Source organism: Engraulis encrasicolus, chromosome 12 (genome assembly GCF_034702125.1).
Source record: "Engraulis encrasicolus isolate BLACKSEA-1 chromosome 12, IST_EnEncr_1.0, whole genome shotgun sequence".
Classification (NCBI taxonomy): Eukaryota; Metazoa; Chordata; class Actinopteri; order Clupeiformes; family Engraulidae; genus Engraulis; species Engraulis encrasicolus.
The window spans coordinates 45,697,646-45,715,327 of record NC_085868.1 but is presented as its reverse complement, the minus strand read 5'-3'; the positions used below and the strand labels follow the sequence as shown (position 1 = coordinate 45,715,327).

Genomic DNA, 17,682 nt, shown 5'->3' with positions numbered 1-17,682 from the left:
ACCAGGACCCAGTTCACCCTCACCAACCTGCTGCCCGAGACCGAGTACGACATCTACATCTTCGCCATCAGCGGCCGCGACGAGAGCCAGCCCCTGCAGGGACGCCAGGCCACCGGTAATGCTCTTTTACATAAACGTAGATCTGGAGGAAGTCCGGGAGTGATTGACAGCCGTCATTACCTGTTCCCGCCTTCGCGCATATTTAAATCCCTCCTTCCCTCTTTCACCTGTCATGTGCGAAGGCTTTCCAAATTTTACCACCACCTCCCCATACGCCTCCATTTCACTAGAACACCCACCTACACTTCCTCTAATACTAGGGGGGGAAGCGGATCTCATCCCGCATGAGCTCCGTTTAAAGCATCCCGTGACGCCAGCTAACATGCCAAACATGCATATTGTACACTAAGCACTCAAGGACAAACTCGTGAACTTATTATTACCTCCACATAACTAGAGTAGAAACTAGCGTTTCTGAGCATTTTTTTCTGCTCCCCTGCAAGGACACCAGGCTACCGGTACTTATTACTGTATTACCTCTGCACAGGACTAAACTTTTTTCATCGCCAGTCAAAATGGCTAGTATCTAAGATGTTAATCTACATAACTAGCCAAACACACACTCACTAATGGGTCAAAGTGGCTACTAAGTTTGTATGTTCTACCAGCCAAAGATAATTTTTTCCAGCATTTGGCCGGTTGCCTGGTGTTAATTTAGAGGGTAACACTTAAGAATAATGGATGCAAAAAAGCGTTATAAAGACTTAATAAATAATTAACTTTTGATGAACAAAACATTAACAAACCTTTTTAAATGACTAGGAAATGTAAAGAAATGCTTGTAAATGACTAGGAAATGCTATGTTAATATTTTATAGTTATATTTTTATAAATATTTTATATTTATCAAACATTTACAAGTTGCTTGTAAATGATTAAAATACTCTGTTATAAGGTGTGTAAAATCTTGCAGATATCATTTGTAGATATTTTATAAAGCATTAATAAAGCTTAGTTAATAATAAAAACATTTGTTAATGTTTTATTCATCATTAGTTAATTATTTACTGAGTCTTTACTAAGGAACATTATTATAAAGTGTTAATTTAGAGCCCTGGCTATGCACATGTTTTTGGACATATAAAGCAAAAAATAATGTGCTATATGAGATTGGGTGAGATAACATCTCAGCCAAGGAAGCAGTCTTGTAAGGAAAGGAGTCTAAGAGTGCGTCTTAATATGCGACCTTGCCTCCTCCACTTGCGCTTGTCTCCTCGTCCCGCCTCCTGGCCCCTCCTCCGTGGAGAAAACGATAAAGTTTCTCAGCTGTCAGCCTAGCCACAACAACTTTTGAGGGACTGTTTTTCATTCACCATCCCAATTGCAAATGAGAAAAAGAGTCTACAATTGAGCTTTTGCAAGATATTGAAATATAATGCTGTTGTCAGTGATGTCATCATGACGAGAAGCAAGTGGAGGAGGCAAGGTCGCATATTAAGACGCACTCTAAATCTCTTTGTCTCGTTTACTCCTCCAGTCACTGAGGCGCCAACCAATCTGGAAGTGACTCGCTCCACCCCCAACAGCATCACCATCACCTGGGACCACCCACCTGTCACCGTGCGCTACTACAGAATCACACACGGAGAAGCAGGTACTGTTACTGTTTGCCAGGTGTGACTGATACTCAAATGAAAAAAGACTGTTTAGTTGAAAGGGTGCTAATTTTACTTTATTTATGTCCTATCCACCAATCACCTACGTAGAGGAGAATGATAGAAGAGGACATTGATTAACAATAAAAGATAGAAGAAATGATTGAAGATGAATGTGATAAACAAATAGGAGGAAAGAAGGACAGACATTAACATGTAGTAGGATGAATTTAGCAGACATTTTAAACTTTGTGTTCTCTAATAATATGTACGTGTTCAACAGGCGAGAACCCAACTAACGAGTTCACGGTGCCCGGAACTCAGTCGACAGCCACCATTGACAACCTGCAGCCCAACACCGAGTACACCATCACCGTCTACGCCGTCACCGGCAGAGGGGACAGCCCCGCCTCCAGCACGCCCATCTACGTCACCCACCGCACCCAGACCACCAATGGACGCCCTAGTAGTGAGTCGCTCACACACGCACACACACACACACACACACACACACACTGGCCATTAGATTTGCATTGGTATACAGGTATCTTATGCCTCTTTTCCACTGCCGGTTTTCTGGTAGGCCTACAGCTTGACACAGCGTGACTCGGCCACTACTTTTTGCTTCACAATTGAGCTGTAGCAGCAGCCAAGTCACGCTGTTGAGCTGTCGGCCTACCAGAAAAGTGGAAAAGAGGCATTAGCTCCTGAAAGACCGAAGACAGGCCATACTGTGTTTTGAATTGATACCTTATTTGCTTCAAATTGATACCTGGAGGACTCTGCCCTCTGTAACAAAAAAAAAACCATAACAGATGCTGCATATAGTTTGAGAACCCAATCCATGGATGTGAAGAAAGCATGTTTAAAAAAACAAAAACAAAAACTAACCCTTCTTTGCATCTGCACTTGTTGTTCTGTATATTTCCTGTGCAATTTGTATCTGCTACTGATGCGGACTATGATTATGTCCTTGTTCATTAGTTGCTTTGGTTATAAAGTGTCTGCCAAATGCAATGTAATGTAATGTAGTGTTTACCATGTTAAGCTTTCTCTAAACCTGTCTTTGCTTTTCTCAGATGTTCCGTCTCCTTCCGCCGTGGACGTGACGGACGTGCAAGACAACGCCTTCACGGTGCACTGGAGCCCCGCCAGGGGACCCATCACCGGCTACAAGGTCACCGGAGCCCCCAAGGACGGAGTGGGACCCACCTTCTCTGAGGTGGTTGGCCCTGGTGAGTAAAGTAACACGGTAACACTTTATTTTAATGGTTCACTATTACAGTGGACCTACCACATTAGGTACAGTGTAATAACCAGTGTAACAATATTTAATACCATGTAATACAAGTGTAATACCATGTACCAACCCTAATCCTAACCCTAACCCTAACTATAGATGTAAGTACAAAATTGGTACATGGTGTTACACTGGTATTATATGGTATTAAATATGGTTACACTAGTTAGTACACTGTACCTAATGTGGTTGATCCACTGTAATAGTGAACCATTAAAATAAAGTGTAACCAGTAACACAGCAAAGCAGTTAACAGACCACCTAAATGTATCAACAAGTTCAGATTCAGAAACTACAGAACCACGGAACTATGTACCATACTGGAAACCATTCAACAGTAACAAAACCATGTACTGAAAACACTATTATTTTAGACTGTGGAACAAATGAATAAAATATAGGGAAATTTAATGAATCCTTCAGAAGGTAAGAGTATGCACATCCCACTTCTCTGAGGCCCGATGCAGGGCAGAGGCGTATCTGATGTATGGAATAGCGGACGACGAGGTGTCCCGATATCAAGGGAAATAATGGACGAGGCGAAGCGTTCTAAACAGCCCGACGGCGCAGCCGAAGGGCTGTTCGCTTCGCCAAGTCCATTTTCCCTTGATATCGGGACACCTCGAAGGCCGCTATTCCGCTTATCACCCGGTTACCAGCATTTAAGTATTAATTTATTAATATGTTGATCTAAGGCTTCGTGAGAAGGTAGATTCACCACTGCGCTTGGTACGTTGCTATGGGAACCACTTCCTAATCTAGTGAGACGCGCCTCTATCGGAGACATGTAAAGACGCGCACAGAATGTTGGGGTGACTTGACAACCAAATGCGATAGAATTGACGACTGGGTTTTTGACTTGACAACCAGATGCGATAGAATTAGTAACGGGGTCTTGACTAGACAACCAGATGCGATAGAACTAACGACGCGGTCTTGACTTGACAACCAGATGCGATAGAACTAGTAACGGCACTTCGCCAGAAAGTTTAAAAGTTTTTGGACGCCCGCACGCCCGCATGACATCATAGGTGTCCTGCTACTGGGGAATAAAGGACACCTGCTCAGCCAATCAGAAGACGTTCCGTCTGCTCACTGGGTGATAAAGTGGAAAGAGTAGAAGTCTGCACACTGTAGCTCCACTTTGAAATTGTACGTAACGTTGTATGACCTGAATAAATGTTCAAAGTGGAGTGTGCAGACTTCTGGAGTGTGGAGTGTGCGGACTTCTACTCTTTCCCACAAATGTAATTAATCCTCCATGTTGTCCAAACATGCTCTTAATGCTCTGCAGTGCACAGAAAATGGTCTAGTCAAATCAAGTCAAGTTGGTTTTATTGTCAATTTCTTTACATGCACTGGTCATACAACGTAATTTCAATTCTTTGTATGACCAGTGCATGTAAAGAAATTGACAATAAAACCGACTTGACTTGACTTGACTATTTTCTGTGTTCTTACGCTGAAACCCCTGCTTATTGATATGTCTCCCATTACAGAGACCACCAAGATGACTCTTACCGGCCTGACGCCCAATGTGGAGTACGTCGTGAGTGTCCAGGCCATTGGCAAGGATGGGGTTAGCACGCCTGTGGTTGACAGGGCCACTACCGGTAAGATGATTATGGCGAACTTAGGTGCAAAAGACAAAAGAAATGCTTCTAGACAACATAGGCAAGATACAAGATCATGAGTGCGTTACAATATGTGGCCTTGCCTCCTCCACTCATGCTTGTTTCCTCGCCCTGCCTCCTGGCCCCTCCTCCATGGAGAAAACGATGAAGTTTCCCAGCTGTCAGCCTAGCCACAACAACTTTTGAGGGACTGTTTTTCATTCACCATCCCAATTGCAAATGAGAAAAAGAGTTTACAATTGAGATTTTGCAAGATATTGAAATATAATGCTGTTGTCAGTGATGTCATCATGACATATTGCTTCCTGGTACGAGGAAACAAGCACAAGTGGAGGAGGCAAGGCTGCATATTGTAACACACTCCATGTAACTCACAGCCCATACAATAAATTTGCCTTGCCTAATGTGGTAGTGATACTAATACTCTCCTCCTCCACCAGTTGGCAGCGTTGACCAGCCGACCGACCTTTCCTTCACCGACGTCGGCACCACGTCTCTGCGCGTCTCCTGGGACGCCCCCACCACGCGGGTGACCTACTACCGGGTGCTGTACACCAGCCCACTAGAGGGCGAGCGCGAGCTGTACCCTGCTCCCCGCGGCACGGACACCAGCGCCGTCATCCCCAACCTCAGCCCCAACACCGAGTACACCATCAAGGTCATCCCCGTACAGGGCCGCACGCCCCTCCCCACCCTGCTGGGCAAGCAGGCAACTAGGGGACCAACAGCAGGTGGGTGGCAACCATTCACACAGGGATAAGGAAATCCATGATGGCAGCCATTCACACAGGGATAAGGAAATCCATTATGGCAGCCATTCACACAGGGATAGGGAAATCCATTATGGCAGCCATTCACACAGGGATAGGTAAATAGTGTACATTATGGCAGCCATTCACACAGGGATAGGTAAATAGTGTACATTATGGCAGCAATTCACACAGGGATAGGTAAATACATTATGGATTATTACATGACGTTACACCGTAGTATTGTATGTCATTACATTTGATTACACACTTCACAGACACTGTTATTGTCACTAGAGAGTAATGTTGGATTGGTTGCCAAAGTTGCCCAAGGGTCAAAGACGTGCAAAATGAAATTGTCATTCAGTGTGACGGATACCTGTTGACTGTAACTGTAAAAAACGTGACTCTTTTTATTTATTTATTTTTCCAGTGAATTCATGAAAGCCTCGCCTGTCATCCATTCACTTGAAACAATTTTAAAATCATGTTTTTTTACCGTTACAGTCAGCAGAAGGTATCCGTTACTCTGAATGACGATGCCATTTTGCACGTCTTTGACCCCCAAGTACTGTTCATTTTCTTTTCATGGTCTGAGCCACCACAAATTGTCTCCAAATATGTCCCCATTCAGCACTTGTAATGAACTTATTAACTTATTAAAGGTGCACCGTGTAATATTTTTAGTAGTTAATTTCCAGAATCCATGCTGCCCATTCACAAATGTTACCTTTTTAACAAATACTTAACCACCACCATCATGACTGAGAAAATTGCACTTTCCTTACATGAAAAGGGGGATCTTCTCCATGGTCCGCCATTTTGAATTTCCAGAAATAGAAATTTTAGCTGCAAAACTTACTGTGCTTTGGTCATACCAGTAAATATTGGTTTATTATTCAGAAAATATTCATGAAAAGATCAAATTTGGCAATAGGCAGCACAGTTTCAATGAGCTGCATAGTTGCAATACCTACTCTGGCCACCCTGTGCCACTATCTTACACAGTGCACCTTTAAATTACTTATCTTAATTTCTCCCACAGTTGGCAGCGGTGACCGCCCCACGGACCTGTCCTTCACCGACGTGGACACCAACTCCCTGCGCGTGTCCTGGGAGACGCCGAGCGGCGGTCGCGTGACCTCGTACCGCGTGCTGTACACCAGCCCCGAGGAGGGCCAGCGGGAGCTGTACCCTGCCCCCCGCGGCACAGACAACACCGCCTTCATCCCCAACCTGAGGCCCAACACCGAGTACACCATCGAGGTCATCCCCGTGCAGGGACGCACCCCGCTCACCAAGCTGCTGGGCAAGCAGGCCACCCGGGGACCCATCGGTGGGTAAAGTCAAAGTCAAAGTCAAAGTAAACTTTAATTTCCCAAAAAGGGAAATTCAAGTGGTCAGGGTGCTATACAAAGACAGGACTTAAGAACAGAATAAATACATAAAATGACAGATAAATAAATACAACCCCCTCCCCTATGCCTCCCCTATGCCTCTCTGACTCCTCCAGCTGATTGCTGTATTGTGGAATACAGTGTTTGTCTTTATGTAGGGTGGATATACTACTACAGTACAACAGGGGCAGCCATGAGTAAGCGGTTTCAGTCATGGGTAAGCGGTTACTAGGGCGTCAGACTTCGCCCAAAGGTTGTCGGGTTTGAGTTTTGATGCGCCAGGTTGGTGGGGGGAGTTATTAACCAGAGGCCACCCGAGGACCCATCAGTGGGTATTATTATTAACATGGGGGGCGTGGCGTAGGTTAAAACTCACACATCCAGAAAAAAAGCCTGATCTGGGAGTAGGACAATGAAATGACAAGATAAGAGTGAAGAAGTCAGTGTCGACCAGGATTTTTTGCTCCCACTTAATTTTTTCGGGTAAATAAAAAATCTGAACAGTTCATAAAAATAAAGTGGAGGCAAAAAAATCCTGTAAGTCACATTAAATAAAAGTGTCAGCTAAGTGTAATGTAACAATGGCATTTTACACATCAGGTGTGACAGGGGCGTTTGGAGTATGAACATGATAAATCAATTTGGGTTCCACAGAATATAATGTGGAATTTAGAATGCTGATGGTCAGGATGAGATGAGATGAGATGAGATGAGATGAGAGATGGCAGACCCAAGTGTACTGAAATGTTTTTATCTCTATATTTCCCACATGCTGCAGGTTGGTAAGTAAGTACTCATACAGTGCCTAATCCTGGATTTAGTCTTGATATTTAGCTCTTGTGAACTGCACTCAAATCATTTTTATCATAATAAGTCAATTTTAATCATTGCTGCAAATCCTATTCAAGACTATTATCAACAAAACAGGGGTGCATTTCTCAAAGCCATAGTTCCTAACTGTGTTAGCTACTTTGTTGTTTGCAATGCAATTTTTGCCATTGGCGACTACCGAAGTTGCCAACTGGCTAACAACTACGCTTTCGAGAAATGCACCATAGAAATAGGATGGCTATGCCAAGCTTACAGGACCTCTGCCATGTACGGTGCCAGCGGTGACCTGGATTTAGTCTTGATTTTGAGCTCTTGTGAATAGAACTCAAATCATTTTATCATAATAAGTCAATTTTAATCATTGCTGCAAGTCTTGTTCAAGACTATTATCAACAGTGTCGCCAGATTGGGTGCTTACCCACAGAATTTAGCGCCTCTTGGAGGTTTTTGAACACCTTTTGGGCGGGATTTGATCAGACACATCTGGCAACACTGATTATCAACAAACCAGGATTACAGGATTAGGATGGCCGTGCCAAGCTTACAGTACACTCTGCTATGTCTTTCTCCACCAGCTGGCAGCGGTGACCACCCCGACCTGACGGATCTGACCTTCACCAACGTGGGCACGACCTCTCTCCACATCAGCTGGGACGCCCCTATTGAGCGTGTGACCTATTACCGGGTACTGTACACCAGCCCACTGGAGGGCGAGCGCGAGCTGTACCCTGCACCCCGCGGCACCGACACCACCGCCGTCATCCCCAACCTCAGCCCCAACACCGAGTACACCATCAAGGTCATCCCAGTACAGGGCCGCACGCCCCTCCCCACCCTGCTGGGCAAGCAGGCAACTAGAGGAACTGATGGTCAGTGTTAACTTACTGTATGATGGCAGTGCTACAAAACAAATACAATAACAGTGTGGTAGCTGATAAATGTATTGTAATGGTGTATTATAATGAAGGGAGTGAAGCTTTGAGTAGGCATAAGATCATAGAAAACAGAAACCACGCTAAACTACAATAAGGTTGGAAATTAAATTTTAATCACATTCTAACAAACACTAAATGTTGCATGTCCCTGCAAAATATATGGAAAAAACTAACAGCACTGTGTCTAGTTGTATGTGCTTGCAACTGATCTTCTCCCTTTCTTGCCCCTCCTCTCCCAGCCTCTGGACCCGTCCCTTCACCGACATCCATCCAGTTCTCTGAGGTGGGTTCCACCTTCTTCACTATCACCTGGATCTCCCCCAGCGTCCCCCTGACCGGCTACCGCGTGGTTGTCACCCCCAAGGACAGCCTGGCCCCCTCCAAGGAGCTCAACGTGGCCCCTGACTCCAGAAGTGTCACTGTGCCAGGACTCATGGTAAATAATAATGAAAATAATAATAATAATAACTTTATTTGTATTGCACAATTCATACAAGGCATGCAGCTCAATGTGCTTCACAGTTAGATTTAGCAGCAACAATATATATATATTTTTTAAACGCTACATTTAGTCTCTCCTCACAGCCTCTTACATTTTGCCCATCTGCAAAAATGTTCATATCCTGAATTGACAATATCGTTGCTCAACCTATTTTAATGTGAACCACTCTGATTGAATAACTTCTTGCCTTTCCCAGGTTGCCACCCCTTACATTGTGTACGTGTATGCTCTGAAGGGTATTTCTTCCAGCCCGCCTTTGACTGGAGAGATCACCACCACTGACAGTAAGAGAATCTCCTTATTGTTTTTAATATTTAACAAATAATGCCCTGGCTATTGGGGCAGGCTACACGTGGGCACGTCTTTTCATACAAAAACATGCCTTCCTTTACTGACGGTTACGGTAAGGAATTGTTTTGATTTGGGCATAGTTTTAACATGTGCGGTCGGACTAATGGGAAGTCTGACTTAGGGGTGTAGTGGGCGATATGACGATATTATATCGTGAATCGCGATATTGAGTAAAAGATCGTCTCGAATCTGCCAAAGTGGAGAAATCGTATAGATCGTCTTGCAGTGAGGATGTTTATTATCAGTATCAGAGTGACGTTTTCTCACTTTTGCTGTTGTCTTCACTTTATTCTTTACATTATTGTATTCCAATTGTACACTTTATGAGAGTGTCATCAGTGTGTTAACATTTTATTGACTGCAAATTACAAATTGCAAGTATATGAAAGTTGTTTTTTGTTGTTTTTATTTTTTGGATGGAAGATCGTGATAAAAAATCGGAATCGTGATTTCATGTTAAAATATCGTGATACAACATTTTTGCCATATCGCCCACCCCTAGTCTGCCTAATGGGCTGTTGGACCAATAGGATGTAACCCTGGCCATGGTCTCCTTGCTGCGTTGACCAATAGGATGTAACCCTGGCCATGGTCTCCTTGCTGCGTTGCTCTGTCCCTTTTCCGTGTTGAAACACTCCTGTTGTTGTCCCCACTGGCTCCTCAGATCTGAGCCCGCCGCGCCGCGTGAAGATGTCGGAGGTGCGGGACTCGTCCATCACACTGACGTGGAGGGCCAAGGTGGAGCCCATCACCGCCTTCCTCATCGAGGCCATCCCTGAGGACCGCAGGTACCCCACCATCAGCAAGACGGTGCCCGAGGAGACCAAAACCATCACGCTCACAGGTAATTCCACTCGAAAAAATGTCTCTTTCCCTCCGTCGGATGGTGGGAAAACCTTTATTTTCAGACGTCCATGTCCATAGAAATTCAACCATGTTAAAGTGAGAAAATGAAAATACCATCATGATAGCCTATAAGTTATATACCACCAAATCACAAAAACACTGCAAAGTTTCAAATGTTTTTTTTCCCTCCTTTTCCCTTTACATTAACTTCATGAACCAATTTCAGTGTCGTTATCTGCTGTTAATATTTGTGTTAACCACATAACCAAAGTAATGGGTAGGCATGGGCAGTCATGGGTAAGCGGTTAGGGTGTCAGACTTGTAGCTCAAAGGTTGCCGGTTCGACTCCCGACCCGCCAGGTTGGTGGGGGGAGTAATTAACCAGTGCTCTCCCCCATCCTCCTCCATGACTGAGGTACCCTGAGCATGGTACCGTCCCGCCGCACTGCTCCATTGAGGGCTGCCCCCTTGCACGGATGAGGCATAAATGCAATTTTGCTGTGTGCAGTGTTCACTTGTGTGCTGTGTCACAATGACAATGGGAGTTGGAGTTTCCCCAATTGGACTTTCACTTCAATACATGCATCTCTCCCCAAACAGGACTGCAGCCAGGCACCTTCTACACGATCAACATGTACACCCTGAATGGAAGCAACCGCAGCCCCCCCTTCACCCTCACCGTCACCACACGTAAGACACAGTTCCGAGAAATCATCGCACCGCATTATACAGTCATAAATACCATTATATGTACGTATAAGCAACAAATGTAATGCCATGTCTAAATCTTTACAGTAAGCCTTCCCTTAACATTCTTGACCCTCTTGTAGTGCATCACATGTTTAACCACTGTACACACGGTTCCTACTCTTACAATACATTGATACCCATGTTTGAAAGGTCTACTCTATATTTTCCATGGACTTATGTGTCGCACTGTGTGTGTGTTTTTTGCCTATCCAGCGTCCCCGGCACTGAACGCCCCCACAGACCTCCAGTTCTCCTCCATCACCCCCAACTCCATCACCTTCAACTGGCGCCCGCCCACCACTCGCATCACCGGATACTACGTCACCTACGAGGAGTCCGGCAGCCGCCCCCGCGAGCTCATCCCCAGGCCACACGCCGGCCAGAACTTCGCCACCATCAATGGTATGTATGCCTTCAGCACTACGCCACCATCAATGGTACCGTACACCTTTAGAACTATGCCACCATCAATGGTACGTACTGTACACCTTTAGAACTATGCCACCATCAATGGTACGTACTGTACTCCTTTAGAACTACGCCACCATCAATGGTACGTACGCCTTTAGAACTACGACACCATCAATGGTATATGTACGCCTTAAGAAGGCCACCATCAACGGTACAGTACGAACGCTTTTAGAACCATGCCATTATCAATGGTACGTGTACGTACACCTTTAGAACTATGCCAAATGCAATTTCCATAGTCAATAAGCTATGGAAAAGCTAGAGATATTTTGAACTAATGACTGACTTGCATATGATGTGCTGGGAGGGGTGGCTGGAGGGGGGGTGGATGCATTTGTATGTGTGTTTTCTGTCTGTTTGTGTCTGTCTGTCTGTCTGTCTGTCTGTCTGTCTGTTTTTTACCCTGTGAGACCAAAGACAATTTTCATGCTTGCATGATAATAAAGTATAATCTAATCTAATGCCACCATCAATGGTATATGTACGCCTTTAGAACGCCACCATCAACGGTACAGTACGAACGCCTTTAGAACTATGCCATTATCAATGGTACGTACGTACGCCTTTAGAACTACGCCGCCATCAATGGTGTAGATACGCCTTTAGAACTACGTCACCATCATTGGTGTACGTCTCTAAACGTTATTCAGAATCTGTGTTACTACTGATTTTTCATATCCTTACATGTAAAACTGCCTGGGTCAACTGGTAAACGGCACAATTTAAAAAGCCACCACACGTGAGGCCAGGCTGTTGGTGGCGTTAACATCCTGTATGTGTGGCTATCATAATTTCCAGGACTGAAACCAGGCACTGAGTACATCATCAAGATTATCGCCCTCCAGAACGGACAGAGGAGCACGCCATTGGTGGGCAGGACCAGCACTCGTAAGTAGACCTCCAGTGTGACCTCCACACTGACCTTCACAGACATACACACAAACACTCAAGTCCTCCGGTTCGGTTCACACGAACACACTCATACATACATACAGTACATACAAAAAGAACGTGGGTGTACTTCTCAAACTCGTCTTTTTGTTACCGAATGGTAAAAGTACACAAAAAGGGGTTTGATACATGCTGCTGCTGGAGAGCTAGCGTTAAAGCAATTTGCCAGCTGGGCAAACTGCTAGCTTTATTAGAAGGCTTGTTTAACGATAGATTTGTTAGTAGTATTTAATGCTTTTCATTCTGTCCTTTTCAAAACAACAATTAAACATTCCATGTGAGCCTATATACAATAGTTAGCTGCTTTTTGGTTAATAAAAAAAACACCAGGGCTCAAACATACTTTTGAATGGTTGTGTAATTCAAAAGAAACAAAATGGCGGCCGTGCAGCTGTTAGTCAAGCCGCTCCAGAAAGATCCAGAGCCAATAAGCTTGGATCGGTTCCAGCATCCACTGCTGGCTTTGCAGAGCAACACTAGAGCAATCCTTCCCTGTTCCCCACCTCCCCACTACCCTTCTCCCCAACCCTGTCACCAATCTTCCCCTTGCTGCTGTGCTACGCTGCTTCACCGCTAACCCCTCTTCTCCCGGCTCAGAACCTTCCGGCAGCTCGCTTCCGCTGCCCCCGCCGCCCTCACGCCCTGGCAGCGGCGCCGCCGACCGTCTGGACGTCCCCAACACCGACGGCGACGTCGACGACAACAGCGTTCAGGTGGTGGGCACCAACGGCCAGGACACGCTCCCGGGCCAGGGCCAGGGCATAGAGTACACCGAGTACAACAACCAGCCCGCCGTCCAGCCCAACCGCCACCAGCCCTACCAGCCCTACCGGCCCCAGGTGGTCACACCGCAGAGGCCCCACCACGCCCTCATCTACATCCCCGAGGCGGGGCCCGACGGTAACCGGGTGCCGGTGGTGCAGGTGAATGAAGGGCCCGGCCGCGGGCTTCCTAATCCTTATGGTTTTCCAGAGAACGACACGGGCAGACCGCAGGAGGCGCAGACGCAGACCGTCATCACCTGGCAACCGCTGCCCCAGAGCAACTCCTACGAGGTCATGTGCGAGCCGATCACACACAGCAACGAGAAGACCTTCCAGGTGAGGGCGCTAGACATAACACACTTACAGCACGTAGCCTACATACAGTCATAAGAAGAGCTCTTTTCCAACATGCTGTGCTATATTAGAAACAAATTCAAACAATTGAATTCAAACAATAACACAATGACACAGTGCAATAACACAGTGCAAATTGAATTGATGAATGTTTTGATGATTGATATGAAGCATTGCGTTTTATTAAAGAGCTATTCATATACTGTAGGCCTACGTAAAAGATGTAAAGGATACAAATAATATCAAAGCCATGGATTGATAAGTAATGTATGACTTTTCCCTGACAGATGAGCCTTCCAGCCACATCCACTAGTGCTACCCTGATCGGGCTGACCTCTGGAGCTTCCTACAACGTCATCGTGGAGGCCCTGAAGGACGCTCTCAGGCACAAGGTCTTTGAGGAGGTCGTCACCGCTGGCAACACTGGTGAGAATAATATATATATATATTTTAAAAAGCTGTTCAGCATCTTATACACATATTCCATTTCAACTGAAGAGTTCAGATGCAAAACCCCCTAACTCCATTTCTGAAGACCTGCACTTCTATATTTTTAGAGAACACCGTTGTTGGTTTGGTTTACATTCATGTGCTTGATAATATATATAAATAGTTATATTACATAAATAAAATAAAAAATATGCAATTTTGGTAGCTTTGTATTAAATAAAAATGAATTAAGATTATTTTCTGAAAAGGCACTTAGGGGGTTTTGCATCTGAACTCTTCAACTCCAAGACCCACAAAGATGCTTTTGGAAATCTGGAGCCTATAAACAAACTCTTTTGACCAATGAGGACCTTCATCTTCATATTCATCTTAACTGATAGCCTGGTGAACCAGCGCCACCCGCTGGACGGCAAAATGTTTTGTCTACGGGTGGGTCTGGCCTCGCATAATGATTCAATGAAGCCAGAATGCCATGAATCTGGCAAACCAATTACAACGCATATGTGTTTTGAATCAAAGGAGCTTCTGATGTGCCCACCAAGGATGTTAGTAAACAGTGACGACTACAAGATTTTAGCCACAGTTAATGTTTTTCTTCATTTAAATATGAGATTATTTCTTTATAACCCATACAAAAATGATCATTCAATCACAGTGTGATTGGAATGATGTCAAGAAATCAGTAGAGGATTTTGAACAAACAAATAGCCCTCAGGTAGCTCTCGAGTAGCCCTTGATAGCCCTCGAGTAGCCCTCAGACCCAGAAAGGTTGGGGACCCCTGCTATAAACAAACTCTTTTGACCACAATGAGGACCTTCATCTTCATATGAAGAGTTCAGATGCAAAACCCCCTAACTCCATTTCTGAAGACCTGCACTTCTATATTTTTAGAGAACACCGTTGTTGGTTTGGTTTACATTCATGTGCTTGATAATATATATAAATAGTTATATTACATAAATAAAATAAAAAATATGCAATTTTGGTAGCTTTGTATTAAATAAAAATGAATTAAGATTATTTTCTGAAAAGGCACTTAGGGGGTTTCGCATCTGAACTCTTCATATTCATCTTAACTGACACATTCTGTCTTTCCTTTCCTTAACTTTTTTCCTTTACCCTCTAGTGCCAGTGTCTGAAGGGTCTGAGGGTCTTCCAGCCAATGGGGACGCCTGCTACGATACCTTCACGGCCACCTACCACAACGTGGGCGAGGAGTGGGAGCGCATGTCCGAGACCGGTTTCAAGCTGTGGTGCAGATGCCTCGGCCTCGGCAGTGGCCATTTCAGATGCGACTCCTCCAGTGAGTGGTGTCCTCCCTTTGTTTGCTCATTCCAGTACAGTAGTGTTTCTCAAAGGGAGAGCTACAGCCCCCCCAGGGGGCGTTGGGGAGCGCTAGGGGGCGTTGAGAAGGATAGAGCTGAGTGGGGGCAGGGCTTGGTTACCATTGGGATGCATTTGTCTTTTTCATTTTTCAATACTAAAGGGGGCGTTGGGATGTTTATGATGATGTCAAGGGGGTGTTGGTTCAAAAATGGTGGAGAACCACTGCAGTAGAACGACACCATGGGCAGAGATTATTTAAGTATAGAGATATGCCAATGTAATAGGTTGCTATGGGCACCTAACATGACCAGGTTCCGGTCTGCCTAAAGAGGCGTGTCATAATGCTCCTAGCATTGAATAGAACACTCCTTAGGTCTGCCTAGGTCTGCCTAAAGGGGGATTCCCCCCCCCCCCACCCCCCGCAATAATAGAACCCGGAAACAATGGGCCAATGGAACCTCTCTCTCTCTACCATGGGTTCTTACCATTCTCCTTACTCCCGTCCACCCTCGTGTTTGTGGCCACGTGATGACTTCGCAAGACGCCATTGACAACAGAAGTTTAAACTCAATACCTCACAAAAGAGCAATTCAGAGGTCATTTTCTTTACTTTGTTGTTGTTTTACTAAAACTTCATTGTATTCTCCACGGAGGCGGGGTGTCAGCGAAGCACGAGGCCACAAGCAGAGGCTGAGGATGGGAGTTAGGATAATGAAATGCAGCCCTGGTTCTACCTAGGAGTTCCTGTTTATACCCTTTCAGAATTGACTATTTTCAAAGTTGCACTTGCACACATCTTCTGTATGAAACACTCAACACCAGTGATTATTTCTCTGTTTACTCATGATGAACTCTGTTTTTTGTCCCTGTGTTTTCATTTTAAAAAGAATGGTGCCATGACAACGGCAACAACTACCGCATCGGCGAGAGGTGGGACAGGCAGGCCGAGAACGGACACATGATGAGCTGCACCTGCCTGGGCAACGGCAAGGGAGAGTTCAAGTGCGAACCACGTGAGTGCCTCTTTATAGCAGTGTTAATTTCGTCAACCATGACTATGACTAAAATATTTCGTCAAAGCCCTTTTTTGATTTTCGTCATTTAGACTAAGACTAAGACGAAATTGGAAAGGCAATGACTAAAATATGACTAAGACTAAAATTGATTTTCGTCATTGTGACTAAGACTAAGACTAATTTTTAAAAAGCTGACGAAATTAACGCTGTATTAAATAAAATAAAGAAAAAGAGAACCAGTGTGTGAAGAAGTTTTATTCTGTACAGTGTGATATATGTTAAAAAGAGAAGCAGTGTGCGGAGAAGGTTTATTCTGTACAGTCAATGATATATGTTAAAAGTGTGTGGAGAAGTTCTGTTATGTACAGTGTTGACTAAAATGACGAAAATGACTAAAATTTGACTAAGACTAAAATTGATTTTCGTCATTTAGACTAAGACTAAGACTAAATTGGGAAGGCAATGACTAAAATATGACTAAGACTAAAATTGATTTTCGTCATTGTGACTTAGACTAAGACTAAATTTTAAAAAGCTGACAAAATTAACACTGCTTTATAGTCCAGTAGTAAAGCAAAAGCCAAGCATAGGAACTTTAACCCGGTAAGACACAGCGTCAGGGGCGCCGCTAAAAATGTTGGGCCCCCAAAATGGCAAATTGTCATCCGCATCCTTCCAGGGGCCCCTGTCAGTGCTGTCGGCCACTTAGAATCAGTCACACCTTCCCCCCCTCGCGGCACCCATGCACAGCATTATAAATTTGCAGTTACCAGAATGGCAATGACCAAGTCGTAGTGCATTACTGAAGGCCCTGTGTTACTGTATGTCATAGTAGAGTAGTACTATGGATAGTTAACTTTTCAATGACTATAACAGCGTTCCACTGGTGGAATGTCGTGCATTATGGGGCCACAGCACAATGAATGACAGTAGTTGAGTGTGACAATGTGCTTTAGGCTATAGACCTTTTGGTTGATGTAACTTTCCTTAAGTGAAGTCCACTGAAATTTTACAGCTGTAACGTTGTGTTATTTGGTGCTATGCTGACCCAATACGTCCTGTCCATTGATCTTCCAGACGAGTCTACCTGCTATGACGACGGCAAGATGTATCACGTCGGCAACCAGTGGCAGAAGGAGTATCTAGGAGCCATCTGCACATGCACATGCTATGGTGGCCAGCAGGTAAGAAATGAGTTTCTTTTAATGATTCAAGAACAAAGCATTCCATGTGAACTTGATTTTTTTTCACATTTTTGTCATTGTGATGGCAGGCACACTAGAAAAGTGAATCCTCAAGGAGTACACAAAAAATTAAAATGTCAGGAAGAATATACTTTTGCATAGGGCCAGACAGCAACGTGTGATTTAAGAACAAAGTACTCGTGATAATCATTGAA

General features: G+C 44.6%; 1 protein-coding gene across 3 annotated transcripts in view; it reads left to right on the top strand.

Annotated features, from left to right (window-relative positions):
• Positions 1 to 17,682, top strand: part of fn1b (fibronectin 1b) — a 57,794-nt gene that overhangs the window by 37,522 nt on the left and 2,590 nt on the right. For all 3 annotated transcript variants that reach the window (XM_063212288.1, XM_063212287.1, XM_063212286.1), the window contains 19 exons: positions 1 to 115; positions 1,538 to 1,654; positions 1,939 to 2,124; positions 2,735 to 2,890; positions 4,455 to 4,568; positions 5,030 to 5,320; positions 6,384 to 6,674; positions 8,142 to 8,435; positions 8,741 to 8,937; positions 9,200 to 9,287; positions 10,019 to 10,198; positions 10,801 to 10,890; positions 11,164 to 11,352; positions 12,220 to 12,309; positions 12,970 to 13,472; positions 13,778 to 13,916; positions 15,068 to 15,244; positions 16,155 to 16,280; positions 17,361 to 17,467. The exon at positions 1 to 115 is cut by the window's left edge and continues 152 nt beyond it. In XM_063212288.1, coding sequence (XP_063068358.1) covers positions 1 to 115; positions 1,538 to 1,654; positions 1,939 to 2,124; positions 2,735 to 2,890; positions 4,455 to 4,568; positions 5,030 to 5,320; positions 6,384 to 6,674; positions 8,142 to 8,435; positions 8,741 to 8,937; positions 9,200 to 9,287; positions 10,019 to 10,198; positions 10,801 to 10,890; positions 11,164 to 11,352; positions 12,220 to 12,309; positions 12,970 to 13,472; positions 13,778 to 13,916; positions 15,068 to 15,244; positions 16,155 to 16,280; positions 17,361 to 17,467 — 3,450 coding nt within the window. The remainder of the gene's footprint in view (positions 116 to 1,537; positions 1,655 to 1,938; positions 2,125 to 2,734; positions 2,891 to 4,454; positions 4,569 to 5,029; positions 5,321 to 6,383; positions 6,675 to 8,141; positions 8,436 to 8,740; positions 8,938 to 9,199; positions 9,288 to 10,018; positions 10,199 to 10,800; positions 10,891 to 11,163; positions 11,353 to 12,219; positions 12,310 to 12,969; positions 13,473 to 13,777; positions 13,917 to 15,067; positions 15,245 to 16,154; positions 16,281 to 17,360; positions 17,468 to 17,682) is intronic.